Source organism: Hoplias malabaricus, chromosome 14 (assembly GCF_029633855.1).
Source record: "Hoplias malabaricus isolate fHopMal1 chromosome 14, fHopMal1.hap1, whole genome shotgun sequence".
Classification (NCBI taxonomy): domain Eukaryota; kingdom Metazoa; phylum Chordata; class Actinopteri; order Characiformes; family Erythrinidae; genus Hoplias; species Hoplias malabaricus.
This window is the reverse complement of record NC_089813.1, coordinates 15408185-15434168: the sequence shown is the minus strand read 5'-3', so window position 1 is coordinate 15434168 and position 25984 is coordinate 15408185. Positions and strand designations below refer to the sequence as shown.

The 25984-nt window shown below is 38.4% G+C and overlaps 1 protein-coding gene and 1 non-coding gene across 2 annotated transcripts; both read left to right on the top strand.

The window, feature by feature from the left end:
* The first annotated feature begins 118 nt into the window (after positions 1–118).
* Positions 119–21482, top strand: LOC136666111 (transketolase-like). The gene is made up of 14 exons (XM_066644120.1): positions 119–367; positions 2255–2372; positions 3224–3337; positions 4453–4550; positions 8628–8819; positions 9572–9690; positions 11229–11425; positions 11880–12044; positions 14424–14580; positions 15036–15166; positions 16669–16752; positions 16838–16931; positions 17453–17575; positions 20231–21482. The coding sequence occupies exons 1-14, from the start codon at positions 261–263 to the stop codon at positions 20416–20418; spliced, it is 1887 nt and encodes a 628-aa protein (XP_066500217.1). The 5' UTR covers positions 119–260; the 3' UTR covers positions 20419–21482.
* On the top strand, positions 15770–15842 carry trnar-ccg (transfer RNA arginine (anticodon CCG)). The gene has a single exon. It is a non-coding gene; the product is annotated as a tRNA-Arg (tRNA).
* Positions 21483–25984: the final 4502 nt, after the last annotated feature.

Below are 25984 nucleotides of genomic sequence, written 5' to 3'. Positions count from 1 at the left end.
CTTTTTCCTCCATCCTCTATTAACTCCATCCATTCACGCCCCACTCCTCCCCTTCTCCCTCTCTTATAAACAGACACACACACACACACTCTGCTGTTTGTCCAGCTCTGCACAGTATTATCTGAACAAACGTTTCCGTACTTCTTCATTCTCCTTTCTCTCTTTCTCTTTCTCTCTGTCCTAGAGAGTGAGTGAACTTGTGTTCACAGCAGACTTGGCTCTTCAGACTTGTTTTTTCTCTGTGTGTGTTAGCGTGTGAGATGGAGGACTATCATAAACCGGATCAGCAGACGCTCCAGGCGCTGCGCAACATCGCAAACCGGCTTCGAATCAACTCCATCCGGGCCACCACCGCCGCCAACAGCGGGTAAGAGCTCCGGAGCAGAGGAGCCTAACCCGTGTGCAGAAGTTTGGCTCCTCTGCTCATAAGACGTGTTTTGTTGAATTTCTACGTGAAAATAAGCGCACAACTGAAATTTTGCTGACTATCTGCTGATTTTGTTTATTTTAAATATGTTATAATCAGCAAATAGCTTTTGTAGAAGTTGTCAGATTTAGGAGAAATAGTTCTTTGTGCAGGTGTATTTATCTTCTTAAAAAAAAATAAAAAATCTAATTCGACCAAGGGTCTAGCTGAAAGAGATTTTTTTACTTTAGATGGTAGACCGTGGCGTGCGTGTATTTCACGTTTTTTTTTTTTTTTGGAGCAGAATTCTTTTGTAGAACCTCGAGTCGCCTCTGCGCTTTGATTGGCGGAGAGCCTGTGGGTGTGTAGTATTAGCCAATAAGATCGCAGAAGCGGCGGGGCTTGAAGAGAATACAGCTCTACTGACAGTTCGCCAATATAAACAGCACCACAGAGCTTTCTTACATTGTTTACAGTGTTTAACACCGTCGCTGCAGAAGTGAGAGCTACAAATGTGAGCGATTACATAATTAGATTTTCTGAGAATAAACACTCATCATCTTTAAATACGTCTAAATCTGCCTAAATATCTAAATATGCACTAATATTTTTATTATCATTATTTTTATTGCTTTAATCCCTATTACTTCCATCGCTCTTAAATCAATACTCTACTAAATACGCAGTAGCATAATGACAGACTTAACTGGTTATACTGTTCCTTTCTAACAGTAATTTGATCAGAAGAGGATGGGTCCCCCTTGTGAGTCTTGGTTCCTCCCAAGGTTTCTTCCTCCAGGCTTGAGGGAGGTTTTCCTTGCCACTGTCACCTTCGGCTTGCTTGCAAGGGGCTTTCTGATCAACATATCTGTTCTGATGCCAATTCTGTAAAGCTGCTTTGTGACAACCTCAGTTGTAATAAAAGTCAATATTTAAGACATTTCATTGTAGAGGATGCATTAACATATTTTCATCTGGACATCAACATGTACCAAAAGCATATAAACACGCAGCATAAACAATGCACATGTTTACCCATTTCCCTAATCATGCTTTACATATTGTAATTATCATTTGTTTGAATTTTACTGAGCAATGTTTTTATATACTAGTATGTTGCATTGGATTAAAAATACAGAAGAATTTTAAAAATATAAGGAAAATTAACTTTTGCACATTTATTTTTTACATATTATTATCTCTATCTTATGTTTACATAATATCTTTATTTTCATATCTATTTATCTTTACATTTAATTTATATCTTATATAGGTATCTTTATTTAATTACTTCTTGTGTGTGGACACTTATCAAATCATTTCACCGCTAGGTGTACCATTTATGGCTCTTAACTGTGACAGATCTAACAGACCACTGTAACTGTCACCATCAGATAGTATATTAATAGTAGCCTACTTAAAGATTTCATCTTTGAGAGCCACATTAAAAGTAAATCACCAAAAAATAAGGCCCTGTTTGGAATCTGCTTTTTTTTCTATAAGCATAGAGCCCATCTCTAAAATGTAGCCAATACAGAGTATACATTAACATTTCTCTATGTTAAATTAGACTTTATACTCGGAGCACATGCACCATGTTTAGGTTAACTTTGATATTCCCTCTGCCTTCTTTTATAGACATGGAGGAATGTACGAAAAGTAATGGGTTTAATGAGATGTGATGATTGGTTGGTGACACCCCAATATAAGGACTGAGTGGAAGCAATTTTCAATGAAACCCATTAACCACCCATCTTGAAGTTGCTTTCTAGGTTATTTGGAGGCTGGCATGCCTGTGAGTGATATCTGTGTGTACATTCTTTGAGATTTTCACTTTGTTTTTTACAGTCATCCAACATCATGCTGCAGTGCAGCAGAGATCATGTCAGTGCTGTTTTTCCACTCCATGAAATATAGACCAGACGACCCACGCAATCCCAACAACGACCGCTTCATTCTGTCCAAGGTAACTCTCTCTCTCACTCTCTCTGTCTTTGCCTTTTTGTCTCTCTCTCTCTCTCTCTCTCTCTCTCTCTCTCTCTCTCTCTCACACACACACACACACACACACAGGACATCATATATCTCATACACTCTCAGATAAATCATCACTTGGGTGGCACAGATCTAGGCTATAATCTATTCAAATAGAAAAATTATAAATATTCATCTTTTATTCTGAAGAATAGAAAAGAACTTGAACTTTTAGAACTTGACCTTTATTTTGGACTACTTGGTGTACATTTTGGATACATTTACCATATCTGTATTTAATGAATGAATGAAAAGATGTCCCTGTATTCTATATGCGCAAACACCTGAATCTGTATAAGTAGCTATTTGACATAAAATAATATAAACCGGTACATTAACCGTAAGAGTAATTGGCTATTTATGGCAAGTATCATCATGTATAATGAATATGCTTCGACATTTGCTTAATATGTTTGAGTCAGTATGTGTATCAGTACAGGATCAAATACAGTGCAAGTTCAAATATACTTGCCTCAGGTTTCTGATCAATTGATCAGTTTTAGCAGGTGAAATAATCTCATGAAATGTGTTCAGCTGACTAGCGTCTAGACCAATGGGTCTAATGCTGTGCAAGTGTCTAAACAACAATAGTGTTCTCTGGTTACTCAGTATAAGATAACCTGATTGTTACTTCACACCATGGGCATGTTAGTTAACACCGGTTCAGACACTGGGAGCCACTAAATGCAGATTAGTTTGGGTCTGAGAAAACTCTGCAAATGCAATAGCGTTGTGTAAATTGTTTTCTATCTATCTATCTATGTGTGTGTGTTTGTGCATTAGGGTCATGCTGCTCCAGTGCTATATGCTGTTTGGGCAGAGGTAGGCTATTTGAAAGAGAGTGAACTGCTCAATCTCCGGAAGATCGACTCCATCCTGGAAGGCCACCCTGTTCCAGTAAGCGCATACACTTATACAAATATAAGTATTTATATATGACAATCTGTTTTTATACTGAAGTATTGCAAATCCTTTCCATTCATTCTCTTCTCATCACTCAGCATGATGCTAGTCAACATGAGTGTCTGTTAGCTAACAAAGCAGTTAGCATACTTCACCATACATGTTGAGCTGTCCAGTGATTTAAGTCCATTTCACACATGCACAGTAACCCAGGTAACCCAGAATGTTTTACCCGAATGTTTTATGTCCATAACATTTGTACCGGACATTACCCAGACTTTATCCTGCTAGCATTCTACATGATGTCAGAGTGAGCCCATGTGAACAAAGCCAATAATGTTCTGGAAAATCATGCTGTGCCTTACAGGTTCCTCAACACAGGTGCTGCCCCCTGCCTAAAGCACTCTGAATATTTCCAGCTGTGAAAACATGTCCAATGTGGAAAATCTCAGACTGTACACTACATGTCTGAAAGGACAACTCAGGAAAATGTCCAGATTAAATTCTCTGAACAATTTCCACCGTTTATGTGTACTCCTCCAACTTGGTAGCATCAAGTGATTTGAACAGACCTAGCTGGGTTGGTGCTACATTCTTTTAGCCTGTGCACTATATTGTACATTGTAATTTAAGAAATTTACAATTTTGGAGATACAAGGTTTGTTTCTGAAAGTGCTGATTCACTGCAAACGTATCCTACAGTCAAATGGGCAAAATAAGGGGTTTTATGATTTATGATAGGATTTATGCCAAAGTCAAAGACCTATTGAACATTCATTCATTGTTACTGAATATCCCTGCATCCAAGCCTTACTATGTAGTTCTAAGCAGACAGCGTTGTATTAGGAATCTTTATTGTGTTGATGAATGCGGGATACTTCATTGTCTTGCTATACTTGAGCATATGTCATAACCACTACTGTCGTAGATACACATTTCTTTTTGTTCAGGGTCTTTTACATTGTATTTTCACATTATATTTCAGAACCAAACATGTCCAAACGCCCCATCCTCCAACATATCAGACATAAACATATAAACACAGGGAAGAGAGGAAGGGGAAATACACTTTTGACTTAATGTGTGCCTTTGTTTGCATGTGTCTACAGAAACAGCAGTTTGTGGATGTGGCCACAGGTTCTCTTGGGCAAGGACTAGGTGCTGCCTGTGGAATGGCTTACACTGGAAAATACTTCGACAAGGCCAGGTATAAGACATTCACTGAAGTTTCCACAAGTGTTCTGAATACATATTCACAATTTAGGAATTAAATATTTATTTCAGTCCATATATCATTTTGGAAAAGCAGTATACAAAGTATTGGAATAGTACTTTTTCTGCTAAAGACTACTAATCGTTTAAATGGTAATGATTTATAGGAGGGGGGGCACTGCCTTGTGCCCAGTGATTTCTGGTAAGCTCTTTACCCACCGTGACCTTGACCGGGATAAAGCGGTTACAGCAACTGAATGAATGATTTACAGCATAGGGCAGTTCTTTTAGAATAATTTCCCACATAACTTGTCTATTAGAGCTCATGTGTAACATGCTCATTAGACTACGGTTGGGAAGTGTCACGTTTTCTCATACTGTCAAAATATCACCAGGGATTTTTCTAGTACACGGCAGGACCACTGGGGTATAATTGGGTGCAGTGGGGTAGTGGGATCCTCAGAGTGGAGAGTAGCTCACAGAGCAGAGTTTAATTGCCCCACTTACATCGTGGAGCATATGGAGTGGAGTTTAATCGCCCTGCAGTAGCTAGCACTGCAAATCTAACCCTAACCCTGCAGGGTTTCATTAGTGTACATGGAGTGAATGCAGAATTAATCACTGTTACATACATGTAATCAGTTGCATTGACCTTGTCCATCATATGACCTTGTTTTATAGTAATATTCTGTTGCTGTTTGAACTTTTTTTAACAGAAACAATAGAAACACATCAATATTTAAACATTTTTTTTTATTTTATCCAGTTACCTATTATTCTCAGATTTGCTGCAAGACAGCAACAATTTTTTGACACTGTTCCTATTCGGCTTGAACGGTAGATGCAGGATGATGTAATTTACTGAGCATGTGTTTAGGCACTCTAATGCCCTGCACACACACACACACACACACACACACACTGGGTGACTATCCTAAGTAATCATATTGTTACTCAAAGACAAATAAATGCAGGACAGTAGAAATGACAGTGCTAGTTTAGTGTTATTAGAAGACACTGTACACAAACAATTACCAACTATTTCATACAGAAGTACTGCAATATACAGCACTGTTTAGTGTGTTTGTTCATTTGTGTTTATGTTGGTATTAAGTGTTTTTCTCAGCAAGTAAATGCCCAGATTAAAGTGTTTTTTATCTCAGTGCTGTAGAAGCAGATAGTGTATATGCTTTTGTTTTTTATGCATCATTCCCATGCGCTCTCTCTCTCTCTCTCTCTCTCTCTCTCTCTCTCTCTCTCTCTCTCTCTGCATTTCTGCATTTCAGTTGAATCTTCTGCTCTAATAAGCAGAAAAATCCTACCGAACTCTGCACTCTTTCTCTGTCTCTGTCTAATTTGCCTCATTCTTTCACATATAAAAGCATTCCCTTATGTTAGCATTTTGTCAGCCTTTTTTCATTGCTTCTCAACCTTCTCTCCATCTGCCATTTCTTCTCTTTTCTTCTCTTTCATGTTCCTTCTCTCCTTCAGTGTATACTTTTTGTTCTGTCCAACAGTTTCTAAGATCAGGGAACACTAGGTAAGATTTGGTATTTTTGCTCCTGGGCTGCCACTACTTTGCAGAGTGTAATTCACTTTTACAGACCTGTCCTGATATCAAGGGGGAGGGGGAGATGTGTGTGTGTGTGTGTGGAGGGGTCCTACCCTCCAACAAAAGTTACATAGTGCAGTTTCTGCCGTGCTGAGACCAGAGTAGCAAAAACAGAGGCTCTGTTCTCCCTATTACAGGTCAATGGTCCATCACAATGATTTTGAAGCTGTTATTTTACAGTACAAATATTGCCTAATGTTAAACTTCATGGAACTGGCTTGTACACTACTCACTCACAAACTTACTCCTGTTTAGGACTGCCATTTCTCAAACACTCACTCGAGTTATGGACCTGCACCTGAGGGGGGTGCTAGTCAGTGCTTTGTGTCAATGACACTTCGTTGTCACTTTAAAAATCAGTAGTGGTGATAAAATGTTCTTATAGGACACACCCTAGTGCTTAACGATGCTCAAACAGCCGTTATTATTGGATCATTTTTCATCTACTAATTAATATTGTCATCTCCAGTGATCTGTCACATTGCCTCACTGAGGGGTGTGGAGTCTGGGTGTGTCCTGTATGTGAATTCACCTCCAAGCCCAAAGTTTACCCTTGGCATTCAAGCTCCTCAGAATGTTACGTCTTATTTTGTTTTTCCTTTCTGTTTTGTAACTTCTGGTCAAAACAGATGTTAAGTACAAGTTAAAAATGGAAATCCTGTTAAATTACTCAACTACTTTAATATTATATAAAATATTAACATTTCTAGTGTTCTAGTTTCTATATGTGTCATGACTTTTTACTGTAGATTCCATTCTGGTCAGGACTAGCTTGCATTTTTTTTCAAAGCATTCCACAGGGATATCTTCCAAATTTCCAAAGTTCTGTTTTGGAAGTCAGTTGTGTTTTCTGTTTCTCATGATTCAGGCAATCCCAGACTCCAGACTCCCATAGGAGTGCATGTGGTGCAAAATACTGTGCACTCTATATATAGAGTATCACAGTATCACAGTGATACAAATACATTAGAAAATACAACAAACTGGCAATGGCACCATCACCAACTGTTTTACTCTAGTGAGCATAACCATGTATCAACAACCTAGAAACTGTCTGGAATGCCCTGGCAACACTTCTGAACCACTTTAGCTGTACAACTCATTTTCTAGTTTACTTTATTATCTTTAGAACACTGTACTTTAATGCATGAGAACTACTGTGCAGTCCTTCTGCCTTTATGTTTCTGTGTTTTAAACAAGATGTGCAGAAGTTGGAAGTAATTAATTAGGTTTACTCAAGTACATGTAGTTAAAATATTGATGTATTTATACTTTTATTTATAATTTTCAAAATGATTGTAAGTAGATGACTCTACTTTTAAATCAGTTACTCAGGTTTTGCCGTTTCCTCATAGGATACTAGTTCTTTATTTGTGTTTACTCTCATTCTGTTTTGGTGATGTGCTTTTTAATGATTTGGTCGCACCATTATCTTCGAAGCTGTAGTGTTTACATTTAGACCAAATGCAACCAAAAAGAGAAGAGCCACACAAATGTTCTGCCTTGATAGCTGTGGATATTTATATAAAAAGATGTTCCACCACCGTTCTATAAGGAACCTAAGGTAACTCAAAAGTAGATGTTTAGAAATTACTTAATTTAAATTAAGCCATTGTTTTGCCCAAGTAGTTGAGTACCCGAGTATGTGTGTGTGTGTGTGTTTGTAGAATGCTATTCTTTGCATGGTAAGGGTGGAATGCGTGTGTTAATGCTCAGTGTCTTGTCTGGTCTCAGCACTTTCATACAAACATGCTTATTTGACTGGAAAGCTGTCAGACCCTGTTAACTCCTCAGGAGGAGTGTGTGTGTGTGTGTGTGTGTGTGTGTGTGTGTGTGTGTGTGTGCGAGAGAGAGAGAGAGAGACATAGTGTGTACGTGTGAGCATACTGGGGTGTGTATGGTAAGATGCCTGGTCCTTTGCTCACTCTCTGTGATACATTAGTGAACACAAACAAAAACGAGTGAGAGCTCATGAGTTCACAAACTGCTTGTGTTTGTGTGTCACACACTGCAGTGTCAAACATCAGTTTGTTTTTTCATCCAAAGCATGCAGATATAATCACATAAAAACAGTGAGATCATTCAGGGCTCTAAATTTAGCTTAACATCCAAAGGAAAGGAATTCCAAAAGATATTAAACCGCTTTTGTAAGTATGAAGATATGTAATGATTGCGTCTTATCAGCACAGTTCCAACATAAATAAAAAGTAGTTTTGCATCTATTGCATATGTATTCTGCGGGTTAACCCCGCAATAATGGCTGGCCTAACAAGTTTACTCTACTGGACCTTACTCTATTTTTCACTAATATAATGTTTTATAATATTAAATGCATGTCTAACAATTGTCCATTCATTTTCAGCCTCTAAAAATGTGTCCAACGTTATCAAATCATTGTTATTAAATGAAATCAGACCATGGTTTAATACATTCTTCTTCTCTCTCTCTCTCTCTCTGTAGTTATCGTGTGTTCTGTTTGCTAGGAGATGGAGAGGTATCTGAGGGCTCGGTGTGGGAAGCTATGGCCTTTGCTTCATATTATGAACTAGACAACTTAGTGGCCATTCTGGACATCAACCGGCTGGGCCAGAGTGACCCCACACCACTGCAGCACCACGTGGAGAAATACCAGAGGCGCTGTGAGGCATTTGGGTCAGTGTCTGTGTGTGTGTGTGTGTGTGTGTGTGTGTGTGTGTGTGTGGTTGGGGGGGAAGTTTGAGCGCCACTGGTCAAATGACATCTTTTGTTGATTCTCTGAGTGACAATAAGTCAACACAGCTTCTTAGGAGAATGTTCCCTTGGTCATTTCCCCTTGAATTCTATCTAGGATGTGAACTTATTTCCACTTAGAATGTAATGTAATAGAACCAATGGCACCAGGCTTAATTTTTACAAATAATTTTACAACATTATTTACCACCAAATTTTCATCACAGAAAAGAACTGTTTAACCAGACAAACACCATGCCTTCAGATGTGAGCCTAGGACTGAAAGGTCATTGGTTCGATCCCCTCGACCAGCAGGAATAATGGGGACAGTGGGGAGTGAAGCAACAGCACTGTCTTCCTCCCTCAGTCCACAGCTGAGGTGCCCTTGAGCAAGGCACTGAACCCACAACTGCTCCCTGGGTGCTGAGGATGGCTGCCCGTCGCTCTGGGTGTGTGTTCACAGCCCCTAGTGCACTAGTGTGTGTGTGTGTTCCCTGCCACAGATGGGTTAAATGCAGAAGACACATTCTGTTGTATGTTGTACCATGACAGTTTCATATTTTTACTTATATTTAGATGGTGGATTCAGTATTCGTGGTTCTAGGTATAATCACTCATAAATAACTATTTAAAAAATGCTTTCCCTTTTTTTGCAGATAGAATATTTAATTTCCTGTGTGTGTGTGTGTTTTTAGATGGCAGGCTATAATAGTAGACGGTCACAGTGTAGAAGAGCTGTGTAAGGTACTATCTCAGCCACGCCACCAGCCCACTGCCATCATCGCCCAGACTATCAAGGGCAAGGGTATCCCAGGTAAAAACACAAACTCACACACAAACAAATAAACAGATAGATAGATAGATAGACAGACAGACAGACAGACACACAGACAGACAGGCAGACAGACTGAAAGATGCCTGTGTCCATAGTTTTGAGCTGTAATGGACTGTATAATATTCTATACATTCAAGCACACAAAACATATATAACAATATTGCCCAATTAATGAATTTACTCAGAATATTGGATGTATTTAATATTTTATTGAGTTCCTAAAGTAAAATACCCATAACCCATACAGAGACCACACTTCTGTGCATCTTACTTACTGAATATATCATATTTAACATATGTTAGTGGGCTCCAAAATGACTCAGTAACTCAGTTGTCCGAGGTCTGGGATCAAAGAGGTCCTGTGATCCTAGTCAAAATTGGCATCTGTTGACTGCTGTTCTCCTTTAAAGTATATTGAGCTGCCCATTGGTGCTCATTTCAGAAAGATGCAGTGAACTAAAATTGGTAGCACTTTATAATAAGTGTACGTTAATTATTGGCACTTAAGTCATTGTTTACTAATAAGACAGTAATAAGCATTACTAAACTATTATGTACAGTCACACTTAATAATTAATTAATGATAGAAGGAAGAATAAGCAATATTTTAGGATTTTATAAAATGTTTGTTAATGTTAGTTCTTGTTTGTTATCATTACTTAAGGATGAATTGTGCAATTGACATTGCCTTACAGTTTATTAAGGCTTACTCTCTTAAATATCATGAGTTAATGTACATGTAGAAGTTTCTTAGAAAATCATGGAAACTTCCTTGGAATAGTTGCTTCCAAACATTGGCATAAAGTAGTCTGTATTTCTACATAGTACTGGTGCCTTCAATGTTATTTTAATAACATATTTATCATATATATTTGTCTATCAGACATCTCTGATCCATAAATATACTCTCAGGTTTTGTATGCGCCTAGCCCTTCACACAAAATTTCCTGAGCAGTCCATAGCTTTAATGTTATGCATTCTATATGCTTTGTACGGAGAATGCATACCCTTCGTATGGTTTCAATTGTGTGTAGATATCCTGGATGAACGCAATTCGTCGGGAAAATCCCCAAGCAGCGCTCCGATGCTTTAGCGCATTAGAGGCAGGCGCTAGTTAATCCTGGAGAATGTGTAGCTGTGCATTCAGCTCTACTGCTTTTGTCTGACTGTTGCTTTAGACCTTGTCACTCTCTTGTGCCCCAGTGACCCTCTAAAATAACTAACACCTGCACTTCAGAGAAGAAACACCTTCGAGTTCAGGAACCCCCGTTTTATAAGCTTAGCTTCAAGCAAGCATTAGGTTATGGTTAGGGTAGTGTAAGACTCTGCTAAAAGTTTGGAAGTCAATGTAATGTCCAACTAATGCATGGAAACAAACTTTGGATCCATTTTTAGAAGATAATGAACTGTCGAATTTGTTGGCCATTATCAGAATATTTGTTTCCCATTGACCTTATTTTATAAGTTGGACCAAATAAAACATGTTATGTGTGGGTGTTTGTGTTTGTTTATTTCAGTTGCGGAGGATAAAATGGGCTGGCATGGTAAGCCCCTTTCCAAGGAGATGTGTGAGAGTGTGATAAAGGAAATCCAGAGCCGTATTCTGAGCAGCAGCAAGCGTCTATACCCCGCCACTCCCACTGAGGACTGTCCAGTGGTCAGCTTGAAAAACATCCATATACACAGCCCACCCATCTACAAACAGGGAGACAAGGTACCTCACTGATCAGCAGTGGCCACAGCCAAAACAGCTACTGTAGACTATTTAAATACGTAAAGTTAGTAAAAAACTACTTAAGACTGAACTCAGTTGAGTCTTTCTTGCCTTTCACCAATATAACCTCTCTGTATTATATATATAACCACTCAGTATTGCAGTGTTGTTCTTCAAGGCCAACACACTAAAGCAGCACATTACACGGGAACTACATATAGTGCAAATACACAATGAAAAACAAGTGTGCATTCTACATTACGCTGTAAACACACAGGACAAACAAGCATTTAACTATAGTACTTGGTAGACAGAGAGTAAGAAAAAAGGAGAGAGAGAGAGACAGGAAAATAGACAGTTAGGACTATATATTATGTTTTTCCAAAGATACATAAATGTTAATAATGACTGACTGCATTTCTTGAGGATTTACTCCTGTGTTGTTGTTGTTCAGGTTGCTACAAGGAAGGCATATGGTGTTGCTTTGGCTAAACTGGGACGCTACAACGAGCGTGTCATTGCTCTGGACGGAGACACCAAGAACTCCACTTTCTCTGAAATGTTCAAGAACGAGTTTCCTAATCGCTTTGTGGAGTGTTACATCGCAGAGCAGAACATGGTTTGTTGCTTTCAATATTCTGAGAAGAGAGAGTCAAATGCCAAGACAGTTTACTGGAAATAATAAATGTACAAGTAGTTGGCAGGTCAGTGTCACTGCAGCACTGAGAATGATGCAGTACCCAAGTAACACCTCCTCTGGTCCTGTCAGGGACTACTGACTACTTCATTAGATCAAATTGGTCACCTGGATTGTACTGTCATATTAACACATATTGCATTTATTGTTGTTTGCATCTCCAAAGTTATTCTCTCTTTTGTGGCAGACTTTCCAGAATTATCTGAAGCTCTAATGCACTCTAAACACTCAATTGCACAGAGGTTTATTAATGGGATCTTTATTGAGTGAATTCAGTTGATGCCCAAGGTGAAAGTGATCAAATACAAAACACGCTACTCATTATTCTGGTCGTTGAACAGAGCAATGTGTCCCAGCCATTTCCTTGTTAAAATCTCAATATGAATTGAAAATCTGTTAAATCTGTTGAACACCGCCAAAGAGATTATGGTAGGTTGTGTGGAGACGTTGAACAGGAAATTAAGCAACACATCACAACACAAGTTTTGCAATGAAAAGAAGCCAGAATTACTATAGAATTACTAGATTCTTGCTGCAGGCCCAGACTTGCTGCACCTAGAGCAGTTTATTTCCCAGGTTAGAAGATTTTATAACCTGAACCCACAAACTTTCTAAACCATTTCAGTTCTCTTTTAGTGTTTATAGTTACAGTTCACTTTGTTAGAGACACTACATGTCAAGCTCTGTTCTTCTGATTCTATTTAATATTTCCAGTTACGTGTCCCAATGCTCTTAGTACTTGGCATGGACGTTCTTTAGGCACTGACAGTCCCGATGGCAGTTGGCTTAATAAATGTCTGACAACAAAAATGTTTTATCTGATTGACTAAAATAGAAAAGGATTTACAAGTCCATACGGGTCCCCCAGCCTGTGTATTTTAGTTCCTTGTATATAATGAATTAATAGTTGTTCACAACTCAGTTTTGCTTTTCTACCTGTAAATGGATATTGAAAATTTTTAATTTTGTAAAAGCAGCAGCTACTTGTGGCTTTGCTTAATCTGTACCTCATCAAAGAAATTTGCTGCTATCAGGCAATTACCCCAGACTCCCCTGGTTAAAGCTTAGCCCCCCTAATCATTCATTTGGACCAGTGGTACAGTGGTAACATCATTGCCTTCCATGTGAGAGCCCTGGGTTTGATTTCAGGTCTAGACAACCAGTCTTTGAGCAAGACTCCTAACACTATTGGCCTACCAGTAACCCTGTAAGTCGCTCTGGAGCATCTGCCAAATGCCATAAATGTACATTTCAAGTGAATGCCCTGCTACTTGGACATGGCCAGTGCGTAGATTCCTATTCACTATATACCTTTTCGCAAACATTCCTAGGGAGTGACTACTTAGAACCTGTAGTTTGAATTTTTGATGCAATCCAGCCTTGTCCCATTATGAGCACTAGAACCCTTGCAACCTGAGCATGTCCACTTTGGTTGGCGAGTTGCCCAGAAACACCTACTGTGACTACTGAATGCATTCTTCTTGCACATCAGTCCATACACTGGTGAAGGCTTTCACACATAGTTCCCCTGATATTTCATATACAACCTATTAGAAAAATAACATTTTTTAAAAAAATGCATAGTAAATAAAGAAAAACTCTTTCTTCATTGTTTTTCATTGTTGCTGGCTTGAGTATTAAACGTTTTATGGATTGTGTATTTAAAACACTTAAGTTATGAGAAAAAGCAGTATTTGACTTATGTTAATGGTGTTAATTTACACACTTAACTATTTTTAAGCTTCCAACACTTTTTATGACTCTGTATTTCACCCTATGATGTCACATAATTCTGAATATATTTCTTAATATAGAAATTATGGAAAATTTGGGAGATATGTGTTAGCTGTCCTATAAATATCAATAGTTGGTTTCGGATGCCAGAGCTAGTTTTGGCTGCACATTTTTGTGCAGTGTCTCTCACACAACCTAGCAGTGATACTCACAAAGGTCAAATTCCAGCAAAATCTCCACCTCATATTCAGTCACACACTTCAATGCCACTGCAGTATTCAGACACAGATTTGGAAACCTGAAACAACAACCCAGGTGGGACTCAAACCCACAATCCCCAGCTCTAGAAACTGATGCCTTATCCATTAGGCCACTGGGTCATACACAGCTGTAAACTCTAACTAGAGGATAATAAATAGGCCCATTTATAGACTAGAACAAGAAAGCTATAAATTATGTTGTTAAGTGTAAATTAAATATATTTTTTCCATAACAATACAAAATATTATAGATTGATAAATTCCTGCATCTATAATTTCTTGTACTTGTCTTGTATTCCTCTGTCAGGTGAGTGTAGCAGTGGGTTGTGCTGCTCGAGATCGTAATGTGGTCTTTGTGTCCACATTTGCCACCTTCTTTACTCGTGCTTACGACCAGCTTCGGATGGCAGCCATCTCAGAGAGCAACATCAACCTCTGTGGCTCCCACTGTGGCGTGTCTATCGGTTAGTGTCCACTCACCTCAGACTCTTGCTCTTGTCGTAGTCCTGATCATTGAATACCGGGGAAAGAGAGCTAACGATGTACGCAGAGCTTGGGCTACAATCTGTATATATGTAAATGTTAAGGTAAATTAAGTGATTGTTTAGCATTATTTTTGCTAAATAAGTCCTTATCAGCTTTTTCACTTTTAGTCTTTTTAGCATTTTGAGGCGATCTACCTTTTCTGCTTCTCTTGCTCAGCCTTTCTGTTTTTTGTTACTCCACATGTTTCTCCTCCATGGTCTCTCTCTATCTCACTCTCTCTGTCATGTGGAAGTGGTGAGAGGCCTGGTTTACCTTTAGCTCCTTTAGATACATGCCATGTGCTCGGACATTAGCACATGCTAATTTGTCATGATGTCCATTTGTTTTGTGTTACATATTTCTACACATAACTTATGTTTGTGTGATTTTTCAGGAGAAGATGGTCCCTCTCAAATGGGCCTGGAAGACCTGGCCATGTTCCGAGCTATTCCCACTGCAACCGTCTTCTACCCTAGTGACGGAGTGTCCACAGAGAAGGCTGTGGAGCTGGCTGCTAACACCAAAGTACAATCCTTGTATCCTTAATTTTAGATTTGAAACCACCATCTTCCATTTACATATTCTCATCGTTCCATGCCAAAATGACCTATAGAAATATTGCAAAATTGCTGTAAATGGAAACATGCTACATTAACTAACAATTGAAGTTAAATTCTTGTTCCTGCTCCTTATTAACCTACTGAAACTCATCTCTGTTAGGGTTACAATATTACAAGGAAAAAAAAGAAATATATATATATATATATTAAAATTCATATATATATATCTATCTATATATATATATAGATAGGCTCTGCTTTCTCTGCTTTCATTCAGGTTCTGTGATTATGAACTTAACTCTTTCCCTTCTGCCATTCACCTACAGCACAAAATCCCAGCACTGAAAAATTGATGGGACTGGTTTCTTATGGTTGTGATATAAGAAACCCTGGCTGTGATAGCTAACCAGTTCTTTCCTTGTGAGATAATAAAGAAGAATACAAGTCAGCAGTACCAGCTAACTTTAAACAATAATGCTCAAAAATCACTTGCAATGCAGTAAAGTGATTACGTCATTAGTTACTAGTTAACATCATTAAGATTTTAACTAGCATTCTCCATTTTGGTGGCCCAGTGGCCTAATGGATAAGGCATCAGCCTCCGGAGCTGGAGATTGTGGGTTCGAGTCCCATCTGGGTCATTGCAGTAGAGTTATATACTGGTGTGTTTGTATCAAGTAAAGTGCTGTTCCTGGAGCTTTTTACATTCTTCAGCGTCACAGCTAGGCCAAGAGTCATCTACTACATTGGCCCTAAATCAGTTGTTGCCAGATAGTACCTTTTTTATAGTACACATCACTCAAATGAGGACTGCAACAGCCAATAATGCGAAAGAGGTTAAAAATTTACTACCTCAAATTTAAGAAAAAAATATGTTAATGTTAAGAAATTTTAATCTAGGGCGGCACGGTGGCACAGCAGGTAGTGTTGCAGCCACACAGCTCCAGGGACCTGGAGGTTGTGGGTTTGATTCCCGCCCTTGGTGACTCTTGGTCTGTGAGGAGTTGTGTGTTCTCCCCGTGTCCGTGTGGGTTTCCTCCCACAGTCCAAAAACACACATTGGTAGGTGGATTGGTGACTCAAAAGTGTGAGTGTGTTGCCCTGGGAAGGACTGGCGCCCCCACCAGGGTGTATTCATGCCTTGTGCCCAATGATTCCAGGTAGGCTCTGGACCTACCGTGACCCTGAACTGGATAAGCTTTTGCAGATAATGAATGAATTTTAATCTAGGTCATCTGGAGCTTTTCTATTGGTTCGTCTGTTATGAAAATTTCACACAGTTCGAAGACAGCATGGCTTTCCTTGCATATAACAGGCTGATATATGACACTTAACCAATATATTTCAAATTCCCACTGGATATAACCCCTGATGGTGTATAAAGAGGCTGAGGTTAACAATTGATCTAACCTGCAGAAAAGCTACATGTAGGAAAAACTTGTGCATCTTCCATTTTTCTTTTTTTAGGGTCTTTGTTTCATCAGAACCAGTCGTCCAGAAAATGCTGTCATCTACAACAACAATGAAGACTTCCGTGTAGGACAGGCCAAGGTATGTGCAACAAATGATATTTATTTAACTTGTAGTTTGTTAACAATTAGCATTATGTTATAGTCAAGGTAACATTTTCTTGCAGGTTGTATATAAGAGCAATGATGACCACGTCACTGTGATTGGAGCAGGTGTCACTCTCCATGAGGCGCTCTCTGCGGCTGAGCAGCTAAAAAAAGGTTTGTTTTTCAGCATGGGCCAAAAAATCTGTAAAACAGTTAAGGGAGCCATTTTTGTACCTCCAAAAATATCAAAAAATATTTGAAAGGGAAAGGGAGTATTTATGTAACATTTGTTTTCTTCTTGGTCAAACTCACATGAGATGAAGAATCAGATTGTTTTGTAGACCCAGAATGAACAAGTTTATGCTCCATAGAGCGGGTCCCTTGTGTGGCAGTAGCCATGTTTAGAGGAAATGAATATAGAGCCTTTGGATAAGATCTCTAACTACTAATCATGTCTAAACCGCAGATTAAAAAGCCTCGTGTTTATAAAGATCCTGTGGCAAATATTAGGCTGTGCTCCTTTTAAAATGAAGCCTTCACTGGGGTACTGTATTCAGGGGATTATTAATGGTCATTATTCATCTCTACTGGGCATTATTAATCTCCTGAAATTCACCTGATAACTGAATGCACACAACATTGAAACTTTAAATATTTGGGTTCAGAATAATACCAGTCATCGTTTTCCATCACAGAAAGGATCAATATCCGTGTGATTGATCCATTCACTATTAAACCCCTGGACTCAAAGATGATCATCGACAATGCGAAGGCCACGAGGGGTCGCATCCTCACTGTAGAGGACCACTACTATGAAGGTGAGAGTTACCTGGTGACATACGGTACATTATATAATTGTACACATAGCTATAGAACTATGATGCATAACTATTTAATCACTCCCTTAACCAATATTTTTGTTTGTTTACTGTTTGTATGCTATTTGCATACTGACTAGTCACTGACACATTAGACATTTGTGCGTGTGTGTGTGTGTGTGCGTGTGTGTTTGGATGAATCATGTCATTCACTTGCTGCAGACCTAAACCATTCTGGTCATCCTAAAGATGCAGGACGCTATTTATACCCTTCTAAATGACTCAAAACACTGGGCATGGTAATTCATGGTGATTCATGTCCCATCTAAGGCCCCGGTCCACGAGGATCCCTTTTTATTTAAGAACAGAAATTTTCCTCTCTCCGATTTTGAAAATATCCCAGAGGAATACAATAATGGCTGCATTCTCATGCCAGTCCAGTAGGGGGCCATGGAACCTCTTAAAAAGAGAGACCTCAAAACACCACGACGCAGTAACAATGCGGTTTGATCTCAAATCACTCCATGGTCCCTATGTAGTGTACTACACAAGTCATGAAATTACGGAATCTAGATCTTAATACTGCATTATATTTTGTTTTAATACAGCATCATTTATACCTATATTGTACGTATATTGTATTTTACTGACTTATTGTACATTTTTATGTACTTCACCTTATAGGGACTGAGGAGTTATTTGCATTTTAGCCAAAGATAAGCACACTGTGTGACATCAGTGTTTCTGAAAACCGTTAACTGTCGTCCACACAAGAACGATGACATTCTCAAATATCTCCCTCTTGGAGAACGTTTTCGAAAAAATTTTCTGTGACCTAAACTGGCATTTTCGTGTGGACAGGAGGCCAAAATGCAGACCAAAACCTCAACTTTTAAATAGAAACTGACCTGTCTGGAAGCTGCATGTACACATCTGAATTGTTTTTTTTTTCCAACACAAGGTGCAGCTTACATTAGTCAAAATCATTCATTAAAATTAGTGTCTACAAATGTTTACAAATACAATTCAATTACATTTTTAACCGTGTAAAATCTAACACATTCACCACTGCAAGTTTTAAATTACAGATTATATTATCAGAAATTTACCCATATTATGAATTTCAAGAGTAATGTATAATGTATATAAAATGTAAAAATGGCAGGGAGAATACAGTATTGGTGTGTAACAAGAGAGTTAAAAAGAATGTTGTTTTTATGCTATTTTATTTTGCATCACTCTATGCCCTATGGGTTTACACTGACCTACACAGCTAAGTGCCACAAAATATATCTGTCTGTGTTTCCTTACAGTTGATACTGTAATTACATTTTTTCTGACCCCTGCATACTGCTGAAGTTAATTTTAAAGAGGTGCAGTTCAGTGAAATTCAAAAGCAGTTTACCAACCTTAGTCCAAATACAGCTGATCAGCTGAAGTTTTTCACGGAAGCAGTGGAGCTAATATAGACAACAACAGAAGCTGCAGTACGCTCATCACACATCAGATATAGAAGATGGGGATGATTAGGAGGCCAGAAGTGACTACAGTTGCAGACTTAGCAGTACAGGAGACACCCCTACTCTTTTTGAGGAAATGCCCAGGGCCATATGGTATCATTTGTTTAGTACAGTGTCCCCGTGACTGCACTCGGGCATTGGGAACCACAGAGGGACAGTGCCCCCTGTTCGCTATGGAGACCATAATTTAGATTTCATTAAATAACAACACTGGGTAAAAATAGATGGATTAAAACACTGTGGTATATGTGATACATCTGTTACATCATGACTGGAAAAATCAAGGCATAACAGGACACTTTTATTACCTTTACCATTTAATAAGCACATAAAATGATCAAAGTGCACTGATAAACTTTGGAAACTGTTCTGTAAATTTTCACATACTAATGTTTCTTGATTTTACACCTTTTAATCAGTTTTTAGATTTTGAAAGCAACTGACCATAAAAAAGTGTTTTTTTCTTTATTTATTCATTTAAAAAAAATTTAAAAGAGAAATGTCACAAAACTGCAACTGGTTTTAATGTTGGTTCTGTTTGTAGGCCACAAATGAGTATTGTGCTAACATTGCGTCGTGTTGTTAAATAAACTTTGCTCACATGGTTTTGGACATTATGGGAGATAATGTTATCTCAAAAACGGGCAAAAGTACAGATACAGTTCTGACTTCAAGGTGGCTGCTGCTACTTTTTTTTAGCAGCACACCTTGTCACTTTCCTGCACTGTACCCTCCACATTTACTCTTATTTTATCAACATTAAAGTAGCATAAATAGTGCATTATGAGGGGTGTGTGCTCATGCCTCTCTGAACAGCATTGGAAAAGGTTTCACTTTTAGCATCAGGTTTAAGGCAGTAGCATGTTTCTCCTAGATGGAAGGGGAATGGAAAGATTGTGTGTGACTACACGCTGTGATGCAGTGAGGCGTGTACAATTGTTAAAAAGGGCAGTGTATTGTGAGTGCATTTTATATATGGAACTGTTATATACAGTATATTCACAGTGTGTGAAGCACATCTGCAGTTGCATTGGTTACATGTGCAATTTGTTGAACAATGTTCACCTATTTTTTAATTATTATTATATTCACTTCACTATTTTCTGGTGATTATTATGGATGTGTGTGTGCACAGGTGGTCTTGGTGAAGCTGTGTGTTCAGCAGTGGTCAGTGAAGCTGGTTTTACAGTGCAGCGGCTGGCTGTTGCTCATGTTCCACGCAGTGGTAAGGCCAACGAGCTTCTCAAACTGTTCGCCATTGACCGGGACGCCATCACTCAGGCAGTCAGAAAGATGCTAAGCACTTCCACAAATTCCAAGTAACTAGCAAACCATGTGACATCAATACTCGCTCACGCACAACAACAGTATCGGGGAAGCAATCCCTGACTTCCCACTGTCCACTGATGGACAATGAAAGCAGAGAAAAGCGTTTTTTATGTTGACTGTCACTGGTGTGGTTTTATACATTTTTGTCTGTGTTTTTCTTAACAGTGTAAAGTATGATTTTTTTCACGAAGTAAAATAGTATTGTCTATGCAATATTTCAACACTTTAGCCAGTTTACTAGTCTCAACACTAGTATGAAATGACAGTTTAATTCATTTTACAGAAGATACAGATTTCACAGTTTATGCATGGTTAAATAATTCAGAAATAAACAGTCATTTACTGTATTTTGATGTGAAGTAGAGAAACTTGCCAAGTCAGAAACTTATGAAGCTGTAGCAAGCAGATGTGATTATAGGCTGTGTTTCAATTCCTAGTGAGCCAATTTGCTCCCTATTATCTAAGCAACATTTTAGCAAAAATAAATAATTAAACCCTTATTAACAGTTAATGAATTAAGCTTATAAATAAGATACTATAAAGATTATATCAGCAGTCATAGCCACCACTTCTAGTAGTACTTAAGTAATAATGTTTAACAAGAGATTTATTTCAAATAAATGCAAGCTAAAAAGTGAAGTTAAGTTAAAAGTTAAATTTAAAAGTAGCTGGTTTGTTGCTGTCTAACATACTAACCTGTGCCTATGGGCACTGGGATGCAGTTAGGGTATCACAACCCTATGAAGAACTCATGTTGTTACAGTGTGTACTCCTCTGTACTGCTGCATACTAATACAGACACTGTTAAGCTGCATCACAAATATATAAACAGAGAATAAGCAAAACGAAGGGGATTAACAGATCCAGAGTTATTAGAACTGGGGCAAATGCCAAAACGTTGAACTATGTCTTTATAGATGTTTTGCTGAGCAAATTGTATCACTCTCTTATTACTATGAGCAACACCACACACTCTTAGTGAAAGCCTGTTTTCACACGGGTCCCCTGTGTCACCTGATTTTTTTGATTTTGGAGTAATTTTTTTGAAAAACATGTCTTTACACAAAATAAAGTAATGGCTTCTTCAGTTTGTATTTCTGTGTACAATTTGTAACTGTGTTTCTTAAATATGGGTGAGTGATCAGTTAAAAGAAAAAAAAATTAATGAATAATATGTTAAAATAACATCTTAACATGATCTGTGATATGCATGAAAGTAATATGCATTCCCAGTTAAACCCAAATATGGATTACAATGACCAGAGGGGAACAATCAAAGTGACTTAGAATGAGGGCTCCTTTTGTTTCAGTAACAGAGACTGCTCAACTGACCAGTGCAATGAGATTTATCAGACATCAAAAATAGGCTTAGGTATAGATCTTGGCAGTTTTAAAAAACGGGTTTGTAGCTTTCCCTGTACACTAAACACTATTATTACATTCATTCATTCATTATCTATAACCGCTTATCCAATTCAGGGTCGCAGTGGGTCCAGAGCCTACCTGGAATCATTGGGCGCAAGGCGGGAATACACCCTGGAGGGGGCGCCAGTCCTTCACAGGGCAACGCAGACACACACAATCACATTCACTCACACTTTTGAGTCGCCAATCCACCTACCAACGTGTGTTTTTTTTGGACTGGTGAAGGAAACCGGAGCACCTGGAGGAAACCCACGCGGACACAGGGAGAACACACCAACTCCTCACAGTCAGTCACCCGGAGGGAATCGAACCCACAACCTCCAGGTCCCTGGAGTTGTGTGACTGCGACACCTACCTGCTGCGCCACCGTGCCGCCCGCTATTATTACAATGTATAGTTTTAATCCCAGAAATTTTTGATGTTTAACTGTTCATTTCATGTATGATATGTGCTGACATATTATGTCTTTCTTACGTCCTGTGATGGGCATTTAATTACATGTACTTGGCTTGCTTTCCTTACCTTAACAGTATCTAAGGAGTTTGTTTTCATTTTGGAACAGTAGAAGTAGAAGGCTTGTATTCACTTTGGCTAGAGAGAGCAGAATGAGAGCCAAGGTTAGTAACTGTTACCTCAGGAGTGACTAAGCTAGTTTACAGTATTCTGCTACTGGCAAAATTAAGAATCTATTTTGAATACTACCATTCAGACACTCTCATAATGTGTGGAGCTTGAACCAATCCTACTTTAAAAAAATAACATAGCAGTTACTTCGAGATAATCTGGCAAAATAGCTCATAATTAATTTTAGATATGGACAGAGATGAGTGGCGTAGCTAGAGCCCCAATTCACATCATTGTATTGATATTTCTCTGAGAAAATCACAAATAAATAATCAAGTAAAATTAAAGGTAACTTTAAAAACACAACAAGTAAAATTACAGAATATCAAAATAAGTACTACTTAAATACTGAGTACCAAAACATTTTAAATTAATATTGGTTATTTATATGTTATTTGGAAAAACTTCCATTACTAGTATTATTTTCATACTTTTCGAATATCAAATTGTTAGTTAAGAAAACAACAGATGACATACATGAATCCTATTTTGTTTTCTATAATGATCTAGTATTAAATGGCCTTAAAGTTTAATATTCAGTTATAATATATAAATATTAATTATAAATATAAAATATTAAAATTTTATATAAATATAAAATAAAATATATAAATATTTAAGCCATATTTATTTATAAAGTTGAAATATCTTTTTAAATCTGAAATGTGCTGAATGTGCAAGGTGATTTAAATAAATACACCTCAGCACACTGGTAAAAAGGAGTCCAGTGTTTAAGTGAGGTAAAGCACACTTGAACTGGTCATGAAAGACTTCCTCACTCTGTTATTTTCTGTTTGTGCTGTGGGTCGGTCGTGACTTCCATGAGTTTGATGTCCAAACGCCAGCTAACCCAGTGTGATTAAAAGTTAGTATGTGTGGCCTGATCCACAGGCTACACTGGTGCCTCATATGGTACACAAACCAGTAAGTCCCCAAACCACTCCTTAAACATGTCTCAACTGATTTGAGATAAAGCAAAAAACTGTATACATTTTACACATAACACAAACCCCAAACTCTTTCTTATTAATCCCACCTACCACTTTTGAACCTTCTACATTTTTCACCTCTTTATCCTCTCTGTCATCCTCCACTTCTTCTCTGACCCTGAATGTGCTCCTGGAGGGAAAGAGCAGATGCAGCAGCATGTTGCCATGGTTACCCCACTGTCCATTTCACTTCCCGTCAAGTGTGCAAGAGCACTGCCGGATCTGTTTCAGGCACGCAACCCGGCTCTCTCTCTCGTCTCCCCCCCCCAAACACACACACACACACACACACACACACCCTCCAGCTCTAGCAAAATCCATCCAGCCTGCCACAAGCTCTGCTACCTTCATGTCCTACATGCATATAGCACAAAGGGCAACAGAAAAAAAAATCTATTATATGTGAAATAGAAAACGTTAGTCTTTTTTGCATGAATTGCATAATTCAGCTAAGTATACTCTCAAAATATAATTCTCAGCCATGTGTGTACACAGCCCTTCTAGTCCTAGTCTTTATTTTGTGTATATATATATATTAATTTTGAACTATCAAAATAATAACAACACTTTCTAAATCACTCATGGTTACAACATAGACTTTTCATAATGCACTTAATTATTTCCCAATGGATCATACCTGACTTGAATTGTTGTGAAATCAGAGATTCATACTTTTACAGTATACAGTGTTCAAATACCGTATACAAATCCTTGTAGCTCCATATTTTGACACAAGCTGAAAATGTCAACTGTGTCAGAATTTCATTGTGAAAGAACAAATAGAAATAAGCCCATGTATATTACACACTACTGTATACACCGCATTTATTTAGCTATATATCCAAAATTATTCAAACATTTTTCCATTAAAGGCAATGTCAATAATTCTGGAGAACTACTGTTCTCAGAGCAAAACAAACTCCTACTTGTGTTTTATTTATTGTTTGCAGTCTCCCAAATTTGGAGTCAGTTCCACCAGAAGTAATCTGAAACTACAAATACAAGTCAATATTAACCACTTATGGAGAATAAATAGAGAAACATCCTTATCTGTTTTCATGCTTAAATGTCCTTCCATCTCATTCTAATGCCTCCAGGTGCCATTTTTCAGCTGTGGCTCAGCCAGAATAGACAGAGAGAAAGCCTGCACCATTTTGGAACTCAAGCCTTAGTTTTTTTTCCCCATTTACCGAGCTAAGGCTGTATAAAACGCCAGAGATATTCATAGGATGCAAATAAACTGGAGAGCCAACAATTGGTGGGGAAACATTTTCTGAATTTTATAAAAGTGTTTTGGAATAATATTATGAATATCACCTTTAACTTACTCAAAAAATTAATTCATTCTTTGTCTGTAACCGCTTATCTGTTCATGGTCACAGTGTGTCTAGAGCTTATGCGGAATCATTGGGCACAAGGCAGGAACTCACCCTGGAGGAGGCACCAGTCCTTCACAGGGCAACACACACACATACACACGCCTATGGACACTTTTGAGTCACCAATCCACCTACCAACGTGTGTTTTTGGAATGTGGGAGGAAATCAGAGCACCCAGAGGAAACCCACGCGGACACAGGGAGAACACACCAACTCCTCACAGACAGTCACCCTGGGGCTGTGTGACTGCGACACTACCTGCTGTGTAGATATGTTTTGTTCCAACAGCAACAGTACAATGCACTGCTGTCATGGCTATTGGAAGAATTTCTGATTGGCTTATCTATATGTGAGAGTCTGAAATGTGTTTAATTTGCATGGAGGTTTAGCTCCTATACTCAGCTCCACAGTCCCCTTTGACACTCATCAAGTCCCTGGATCTCCTCAGAACCTCTTCAGTATAACTCAGGTCCTCTTTGCTGAGCTCCACTTTAAAACTCTGTAATGTGTTGGGTATCTACTCTGCCCCGTGACCCGTAGTCTATAGCCCACAATGACCCCACCCACAGCTGGCTGTTCCAAGATGTAGCATGAGGCCACACTGGCGATGGAGCAGCTGTGACATTGGTCTGAATATGAAATAACATCCAGGAGCTCCTGGAACAGAGCCCAGCCTCTCCAGGCGTCCGCCATGTTCTTGTACATGCTGAGATGCTGTGTAAAGCCCAGCTGGTCCTTTGTGCTCGGCTCTGTTCAGACAGCACTTTGAGAGAAGGCCACCACCTTGGGAAAAGTAAAATCATAGAATTAAGGGCATGTATATGAAATGTTAATAAAACATAATTTTTCTGTATTTTTGCTATATTTTCTTCTGTTTTGCAACTCTACTGGGCCTGTATTGTTGTATTTCATACTGTAGAGGGTGAAATACCTAAAATCCCCACCACTCATAACACTGTTAAATTATTCATTGGTGCATTTTTGAGAGATTTATGGTGAGCCTTAGCCTACCTTGCTCATGAAGCACTTAGCCTGTCCTAGAAGATCTTTTAATGGCAGATTTCAGAAAGTTTCAAGCCTAAAACTTGAAACTTGGAATAAGTAAAGTGTATATACATATTTAAAGATATTTACATACCCATA